This window comes from Babylonia areolata, chromosome 5 (genome assembly GCF_041734735.1).
Source record: "Babylonia areolata isolate BAREFJ2019XMU chromosome 5, ASM4173473v1, whole genome shotgun sequence".
Classification (NCBI taxonomy): Eukaryota; Metazoa; Mollusca; class Gastropoda; order Neogastropoda; family Buccinidae; genus Babylonia; species Babylonia areolata.
The window spans coordinates 42,238,138-42,248,137 of NC_134880.1; the positions used below are offsets into that span (position 1 = coordinate 42,238,138).

The window sequence follows — 10,000 nt, forward strand, 5'->3', positions numbered from 1 at the left end:
TGGTGCAGATAGTAAAAAAGGGAAATTACTCTGTAATTAATGCTACGGGAGTTAATTTGCTTTAAACTGATCTTTCTCATCTTAAACATTACATTTTGAAATTATACTCAATCCATAAAAAGCTTGGATTTTTTTAAAAAGTGTATCACAAGTGAGTCTTGAAGGCCTTGCATCTCTTGTTTTGTATTGTATTTGTATTTCTCTTTTTAACAAAACAGGTTTCTCTGTGTGAAATTCGGGTTGCTCTCCCCAGGGAGAGCGCGTCGCTACACTACAGCGCCACCCTTTTTTTTGCGTGCAGTTTTATTTGTTTTTCCTATCGAAGTAGATTTTTCTACATAATTTTACCAAAAAACAACTTTTGTTGCCGTGGGTTCTTTTACGTGCGCTAAGTGAATGCTACACACGGGACCTCGGTTTATCGTCTTATCCGAATGACTAGCGTCCAGACCACCACTCAAGGTCTAGAGGAGGGGGAGAAAATATCGGCCGCTGAGTTGTGATTCGAACCACCACGCTCAGATTCTCTCGTTTCCTAGGCGAATGCATTACCTCTAGGCCATCACTCCGCATTATAGATGTCAAATCAAGTATACGGTAGGATTACACGGCGGAAACTGGAAACAGAATAATCAGGGTTGACAGATTAATCTACACCGACAAGCAGGACTTACTGCTGTGAAAAGTTGCTTTATTCGGGCCTGGACTTGAAAGACTTATTTTTTAATAGATTTATGTATCTATTTTACAGGAATAATTAAAAAAAAAAAAAAAAACCCGAGCTGACGTGCAGTTCAGTCAAGAATGAAAGAACTTGAAAAAAAAAAAAAGAAAAGAGAAGAACAAACAGAACAGCAAGGAATGCAACAATAAATCCCTGACAAACTGTCACATATTTGATCCCTTTCAATCTCCGTTCGATCCCCTCTTTTCTCTATCAAGCCTGCAAGGAAATGGACTTGCTGGGAAGAGGGAGAAGAAGAAGGGGGCGGGGGGAGGGGGGGGGGAACCTTTGTGATCGGTTGTTCAGAACAATGCCCGTGATCATGATACTTTGTCCACAATACAACACACACACACACACACACACACAAACACACACCTCCCCCTAGTCCTCCCGCACCCACCCCTTCTAGATCTGACATCGATCTTCCTCAGGACGATGTGTGTGTGTGTGTGTGTGTGTGTGTGTGTGTGTGTGTGTGTGTGCGTGCGTGCGCGTGGTGTGTGTGTGTGTGTGTGTGTGTGTGTGTGTGTGTGTGTGTGTGTGTGTGTGTGTGTGTGTGTGTGTGTGTGTGTGTCCCAAAACAAAGACAGACAGAATCATGAGGGCAGGAGCTGAGGGGGACAGGACGAGGGGATGAAAACGCATGACTCTGCTAAAGTAAATAATCATTATGATTTCTCTCTCTCTCTCTCTCTCTCTCTCTCTCTCTCTCTCTCTCTCTCTCTCTCTCTCTCTCTCTGTCTTTCTCTCTCTGTGTCTCTGTCTGTCTGTCCGTCTCTCTCTGTCCCTCTGTTTATCTATCAACACATATCTCTTCTTTCACTCTCTCCCTCTCTGTCCTAATGTCTCTCTGTCTGCCTGTCTATCCCCATTTCTCTCTCTCTCTCTGTCTATCTATCTATCTATCTATCTATCTCTCTGTGCCTCTCTGTCTCTCTGTCTGTCTATCAACCCATATCTCTTCTTTCACTATCTCCCTCTCTGCCCTAATGTCTCTCTGTCTGCCTGTCTGTCCCCATCTCTCTCTCTCTCTCTCTCTCTCTATCTATCTATCTATCTATCTATCTGTCTGTCTGTCTGTCTATCAATCCATATCTCTTCTTTCACTCTCTCCCTCTCTGTCCTTATGTCTCTCTATCTGCCTGTTTGTCCCCATCTCTCTCTCTCTCTCACTCACTGCATCTGCATGTCTCTGTGTGTCTTACATTGCTGTGGAGGAAAAGACTGGAGACTCCAAAGAAAGAGGTCAGCAGGAAGCAGCTCAACCCCCCCCCCACACCCGGGGTGGATCGATGCTTTGGCCGGAAAGTCTGCTGGGTCTTTACACTCCTGTCTGTCTGTCTCTCTCTCTCTCTCTTTCTCTCTGTCTTTTACACACACACACTCTCTCTCCCTCTCTCTCTCTCTTTTGCTCTCGCTAACTCTCTCTCTCTTTGACACTCTTTCAGTCTCTCTTTCACACTGTCTCCCACCCCCACCCCCCTCTCTCTCTCTCTCTCTCTCTCTCACACTCTCTCTCTCTCTCACACACACACACACACACATTCTTTCACACTCAACCTCTCACTCACTCTCTCTTACTATATCTCTATTTCTCACTTTCCATAACACACACACAGAGACACTCATACACACAGACACACACACACACACACACACACACACACACACACACACACACACACACACACACCTCTCTCTCTGTGTCTGTCTGTCCCTCTCTTTCTCCCTCCCTTTCTCTTTCTCTCCAGCTGTCATTAATTTTGATTGTCTTGCTGACAGTCTTCAGTGCTGTCTACAGCTGGCTGAGAGAGAGAGAGAGAGAGAGAGAGAGAGAGACAGACAGACAGACAGACAGACAGAAGAGAGAGAGAGAGGGGGGCAGAGAGAGAGACAGAGACAGAGAGAGGCACAGAGAGCGAGAGAGAGACAGACAGACAGAAAGAAGAGAGAGACAGAGAGAGGCACAGAGACCGAGAGAGAGACAGACAGACAGAAAGAAGAGAGAGACAGAGAGAGGCACAGAGAGAGAGAGACAGACAGACAGACAGAGAGATAAAGAGACAGACAGACAGACAGACTGACTGACAGACAGACAGACTGACAAACAGACAGACAGAGTAGACAGACTGAGAGTGAGTGTGTGGTGGCGGTGGCGCTAGTGGTAGTGGTGGTAGTAGTTGTAATGGTAGGAGGAGGAGGAGGAGAAGGAAGAAGAGGAGGAGGATTGATGATAATAAACGTAGTAGTAGTGGTGGTGGTTGTGGTAGTAGTTGGATGAGGAGGAGGAGGAGGTGGAAGAGGTAGTCGTAGTAGCAGCAACAACCGCAGCAACAACAACGATATCAGCAGTAACAGAAGCAGTAGTAGCTGTTGGTTCTGCTATGGCTGTCATTGTAATAATAATAATAATAATGATAATAATAATAATAGTATTATATAGCGCCGAATCTTGTGCAGTCAAATCAAAGCGCTTTCACACCAGTTAATCACACGCATGCATAATTCTAAAACTGAAGAAAACTAAAGACAAGGAAGAGGCAGGGGAGGGAGGCTATCTTGTGAAAGGGTGGGTTTTAAGGCCAGACTTGAAAGAGCTGAGTGCGGAGACCTGACGAAGCGAAAGAGGAAGTTCATTCCAATTACAAGGTCCAACGACAAAGAAAGAACGGCGTCCAACAGTACAGTGTTTGAATCTGGGTGTGCGTAAACAGAGTGGATCCGAAGCCGATCGCAGCACTAGGAGGCGGACAGGGAGGATTATGAGAAACAGAAGCAGCAGCAGCAGCAGAAGCTGCAACAAGAACAACAAATTATAGTACCATAATAATAGTTTTGTATCCTGCTCGTCTAGTCTTCCAATGGGATGCATCACACACCCATGAAGTTTTCAGTATTACGTAACCGTGCATCATATGCATGTCTCAAGGAATGTAGGTATGTATGTATATGCAGACAGGTGTTGTGTAAATGAATAATTAGAAAAATGGAGTTTCACGCCTACACGATCACCGTTACCTGTAATAGACACCAGCGCCGCCAAAACTCCGTTGATGACGAAACGAACCAGGAACTTCCGGTGAATCACGTAACTGAAACAAGAGATGAATGATAAGAAGAAGAAGGAGGAGGAGGAGAAGAATCATCATCATCGTCATCATTACCATTATCATCATCACATTTGATAATAACAATAACCATCATCGTCATCGTCATCATCATCATCATCATCATCATCACCATCATCATCGTCATTGTCATCATCATCATCATCATCATTGATACTAATATCCATCATCATGGTAATCATCATCATCTCCATCATGAATCACACTAAGTAGTCATGAAATAATTATGGGGTATAATTGTTTTTCTTTCTGTGAGCAAAACAACATGATTTCAACACAGGATTCTTTTTTTCTTGTGCATTATCTATCTATCTATCTATCTGTCTGTCTGTCTGTCTATCGTTGATTTACAAACACCATTTAGTAGTTGGAAATCAACATTTTCTGTAACTGTACCAAACAGTCACAGGTTCACATTCCATGGAACGACCAGGGCTATGCTGTATTAGCGATCAAGCATCGCTAAGTTTGCTTTGCGTCTGAGAATTATGTTAAAATAAGATGATATAAGATGATGTCAAAATAACTTTATTAACTCGTTAAGAGAATTTACAACAGTTGCCGCAAAACACATGTAGACAATTACTCAACACAAAAGCATCAAACATGACACAATCGAAAAGCATGTAATTTTGCCATAAACTTTCGACAATCCTTAACACTGAGTAAGCGCTGCAAAGAGCTCTCGCTCTTGCAACCCATCCATGGAAAGAAACATTATGGGATACAATGTTTCACAGACAATAGCATGACTCAGCGTGAAAGGGAAGTGGCGAATTTTTCAACATGGTTATTCATATCCGAAGTATTAATTAAGAAAATAAGGCTGACATGTCTTTCCTTTTTTCTGTAACATTTCGGTTTTTTTTTTCTTCTGCAGATGACAAAAGACTGTGCGGAAATTCAGCAGCATTGTACAAAACTTCCTACACCATACTTCACAAGGTGGACATCATTTTATATAAATATATTCAGTGCAGGTCCTGCATGGAGGACGCCATAGCAGAATCGGTTAGGCGTTGGACTTCCGACCCAGAAGTGTTCCAGATATCGAAGCGTCGCCAATTTTCGGCATGGTGATGTGTCCTTGGGAAACACACTTTGCTTCTATTTTCGTAAACTCCACCCAGGCGTGAAAACCTGGCTTGGGTCGGGAGAGGTTAAAAGCGGCGGAATGAGAGAACTGGGCACTGCCTTCCTGTGCCAAGCTCTGGACACAGTGAATTTGAATTCATTGCCCCTTACCCGTGGTCGTATAAGTCTGCACGAACCTTTAACATTTACATCGTGCATCTCAGCACAGTGAATACACACGCGGTCATCCCAGTGTTCCCCAAGGTGTATGTTCTCCCAAGACTATGTCAACCCCAGGTGTATGTTCTCCCAAGACTATGTCAATCCCAGGTGTATGTTCTCCCAAGACTATGTCAACCCCAGGTGTATATTCTCCCAAAACTATGTCAACCCCAGGTGTATATTCTCCCAAGACTATGTCATCCCCAGGTCTATGTTCTCCCAAGACTATGTCATCTCTCCCAAGACTATGTCAACCCAGGTGTATGTTCTCCCAACACTATGTCATCCCCAGGGGTATGTTCCCCAAGACTATGTCATCCCCATGTGTATGTTCTCCCAAGACTGTATCAACCCCAGGTGTATATTCCCCAAGACTATGTCATCCCCAGGTGTATGTTCCCCAAGACTATGTCATCCCCATGTGTATGTTCCCCAATACTATGTCATCCCCAGGTGTATGTTGTCCCAAGACTGTATCATCCTCAGGTGTATGTTCTCCAAAGACTATGTCATCCCCAGGTGTATGTTCTCCAAAGACTATGTCATCCCCAGGTGTATGTTCTCCCAAGACTATGTCATGTTCCCCAAGACCATGTCATCCCCATGTGTATGTTCTCCCAAGACTGTATCAACCCCAGGTGTATGTTCTCCCAAGACTGTATCATCACCAGGTGTATGTTCTACCAAGACTATGTCATCCCAGGTGTATATTCTCCCAAGACTACGTCATCCCCAGTTGTATGTTCTCCCAAGATTATGTCATCCCCCAGGTGCATGTTCCCCAAAACTATGTTTCCCCAAGTCTATGTTCCCCCAAGACCATGTTTTCCCAGGTCTATGTTCCCCCAGATCTATGTTCCGCCTAGACTATGTTTCCCCAGGTCTATGTTCCCCTAGGTCTTTGATCCCCATGTGCATGTTCCTCCGGGTCTATGTTTCCTAGGCCTATATTCCCCCAGGTCTATGTTCCCCTAGGCTACACCCCCCGGTACATGTTCCTGTAGCTCTATATTTCCCAGGTCTATGTTCCCCCAGGTCTATGTTCCCCCCAGGTCTATGTTCCCCTAGGTCAATGTTCCCCCAGGTCTATGTTCCCCTATGTCTGTGTACGGAACTGAAACCCGTGGGAACACAGGCCTGAGAGATCATCAGACATCTGCTCCCTCAGATCTGACACTTTGGTGTGAGCCTGACTGCAGGTAGGCTGGGTGTGGTGTGTAGGTGTGATCTCAGTTCACAGAAACAAAGGGGGGTGGGGGGGGGGTTGATTATCCTTGAACCGAACCACGCTTTTACCACCATCCATTTGCAGTGTTGTGTGATCAAGGCACATTTTCTGTTTCAAGTAGTCCTTTTCGCTCCGTCCGTCTGTCTGTCTGTCTGCCTCTGTCTGTCTGTCTGTCTGTCTCTCTCCTCTCGTTTGCTCCCTCGTTCTCACACACACATACATACCACTCTAAATAATAATAATTAAAAAAAAACCCACACACACACACACACACACACCCACGCTCTACCCACCCACCCACACAGACACACACACAGAGGGACACAGAGAGAGAGAGAGGGACACACAGGCACAGACACAGGGACACAGACACACACACACACACACACACACACACACACACACACACACACACACAGGGAAAGGCAGAACAGACAGAAGAGACAAACAGACAGTCAAAGCTCCACTCGTCCCCACCCGCACCTCTCCCCCACCTCCTGATCCCCCGCCCCCCCACCCGATCCCCCTCCCCGCCCACACACAAAAAAGGACACTTTGACCCTCCAACAGCACCACCCTCCCCAACCCCATCCCCATTCAGAACTGACCTGGACAGAAAAGCAACGATACCACCGCTGTTCGCTGCCATCAGGGTGTTTGTGGCTGCCCTGAAACGAACGCACACGCATACACGCATACACGCACGCACGCACGCACGCATAAACACACACACACGCACACACACACGCACACACACACACACACACACATACACACACACACACACACACGCACGTGTACATACACACTAAAAATAGATAAATCAGAAGAAATGAGGTTAGTACAAAAAAAAAAAAAAAAAAAGAGAAAGAAAGAAAAAAAACCCAAAAAACAGTTTCAGTTTCAGTAGCTCAAGGAGGCGTCACTGCGTTCGGACAAATCCATATACGCTACACCACATCTGCCAAGCAGATGCCTGACCAGCAGCGTAACCCAACGCGCTTAGTCAGGCCTTGAGAAAAAAAACAAAACACAATGAACATGGAACATGGAAATTTATGACATGCGCGCAGGGCAAAAGACCAGAAAAGAAATAATAATAATAATAATAATAATAATAATAATAATAATGATGATAATGCAAATGGTGATGATAACAATCATGGTAATAATGAAATACTACTACTACTACTAATGATGCTAATGATAAAACAAATATAATAATAATCATCATCATCATCATCATAATCATAATAATGATAATGACGATACAGAACTATATAAGCCGAACTCACTTCCAGGACAGTGGAGTTTAGCTGCCCGCATTTTGAATTTTGCGAGTTGTGTGGCAATTACAGATATTTGTAAATGAAGACACTGCACGCACAAAAAAGTGTTCTTTATAAAGTAAAAAACAAAGAAGGAAGAAAGATTAAACAAACAAACAAAATCATTATAGAATATAACCCCCAAAAAAGTCACATAAGGAAAAAAAACGACTTCTTTTTTTTCTAACGGAATAAGATCAAAATCAAAATAAAATAAGCTTATGTGTGCGTGTTTGTTACTTTGTGCGTTCATTCGTTTATTTGTGATTCGGAGCTTATAACTGGCTACCCATGGATTATATATGATAGTCAGTCGTGTCCGACTATGACCATCAGAACAGCAGAGGAGGCAACTGCTGTTTCGACTATTTGGGCTAGAATTTGATTATAGTGGAGAGTGTCTTGCCCAAGTACATCCCCACCCTCTCGGCCAAGAGGGTTTTAAGACAGTCGGCGTTGGGATGGTTCCCAAAGGCCAACTAGCCCTCAAGGCTGCAGCACCATGGATTAATTTTGTTTTAAATATGCAAATGGGCACTTACACGTAGGTTACGTTCACAGTAGGTCGCAACCGGTTTTTTGTTGTTGTTTGTTTGTTTGTTTGTTTGGGTTTTTTTTGTTTTGCCAGTCAATCAATCAATCAACCAATCAATCAATAAATCAAATATACCATAAATCACCGATTTGGCGAACGACAGCCAAGTCGAGAGGACATGTTTTTGACTGCGCTGTTTGAAGTCGAAGTCGAAAAATTTGAATTGTCAGACTACAGATCCATAACAATGGAGTTCACAAGGACAAACGGAATTGATACAGGGAAATGACTATTAGGACAATCATTGAACTACATGGGTCATCGATAACGGTTGTACAACTGCGCTCCTTTGAGACACCGAATGTTCGCGTCAACGTAGTGCTTTCCTTGCCCGCACAGAGCGTAACAGCTAAAAATTGCGATGCTTGAAGGAGTGGGAAGATCGTTTATGTCTCGATTTTTCTTTAGTATTTATCGCCGCGTTCTGTCTTGCCTTTACTTTTTTTTTTTTTTTGTTCTTTTTCCTCTCCATAAATGAATCTGTCAATAATCACGTGGTGTGTTGTCTGTACCTGGAAGCGACTTTCCACTTGCCGCCTGAGATCCCGTAGGTACTGCCACAGTTGAAAGCCAGCCAGCTCCACCTGTCACACACACACACACACACACACACACACACACACACACACACACACACACACACACACACACACACACACACACACACACACACACACACACACACACACACACACACGCATGCACGCACGCACGCACAGATGATCATTCAACATCATCATTAATAATGATAAAAATGAAAATGAAACTGCTGCTGCTGCTGCTGCTCCTCCTCCTCCTACTACTACTACTACTATTACTACTACCACCACTACTTCTTCTTCTTCTACTACTACTACTTCTGCTGCTGCTGCTGCTGCTGCTACTGCTACAGCTACTAGTGCTACTGCTACAACTACTACTGCTACTGCTGCTACTACTACTATCACTACCACTAGAAGATACAAGACCAACAAAAAACAGGAAACAGAAACAACAGTCATTATTACAACAGCATAGCTAAAAGCATTAAATGGTTTTACCAAGAGACAAAAACACCATGGTTAAACTCTTTCAAAATGACCATACACTGTATGAAACTAATATCTAAACTGGAAACACCAACGTGACACGAACCAAGGCAAAAGCAATATATATCGGGTGTCCCCCCCCCCCCAAAAAAAAAAGTGAACCGCTTTTTGACAAGTATTTTCTCAGTGACAGAGAAACCGAATTCATAGAAAATTTTCACCCAATAACCTTAGGGAATCATCAACAAGTCTACAAAACATCTAAAAGTCACTTGAAACAGGGAAGGGCGGGTGGTTGGGGGAGTGTGTGTGTGGGGGGGGGGGGGGGGGGGGGGGGTGAGGGGGGAGGGCAACCACGCATAGAAACAACTACGTCTATAATAACATACCATACCACAACTACTTCCATTGTCACTGCTTACTGCCCTTGCTGAAGCCGTTGATGATGATGATGATGGTGGTGGTGGTGGTGGTGGTGGTGGTGATGTTTCTACCACCACCACCACCACCACCACCACCACTGCTTCTATCTATTACCTGTCTATACTGTTGCCACTGCTGCTGCTGCAGAGACTGTGCTACGTAAAAAAAAAAAAAAAAAAAAAAAAAGGTAAAGAGATCAAACACAAGCTGTGGAGACAAAGGAAGTGGGAACAAAGCACACACAAAA

At 44.1% G+C, this 10,000-nt stretch overlaps 1 protein-coding gene across 1 annotated transcript in view; it reads right to left on the minus strand.

Moving 5' to 3' along the window:
• LOC143282280 (putative ammonium transporter 2) overlaps positions 1 to 10,000 on the minus strand; it is a 36,923-nt gene that overhangs the window by 8,504 nt on the left and 18,419 nt on the right. Inside the window, exons 5-7 of the mRNA XM_076587880.1 lie at positions 8,815 to 8,886; positions 6,988 to 7,047; positions 3,746 to 3,819 (exon numbers count right to left, since the gene is read on the minus strand). Of these exons, the coding sequence (XP_076443995.1) occupies positions 3,746 to 3,819; positions 6,988 to 7,047; positions 8,815 to 8,886 (206 nt within the window). The remainder of the gene's footprint in view (positions 1 to 3,745; positions 3,820 to 6,987; positions 7,048 to 8,814; positions 8,887 to 10,000) is intronic.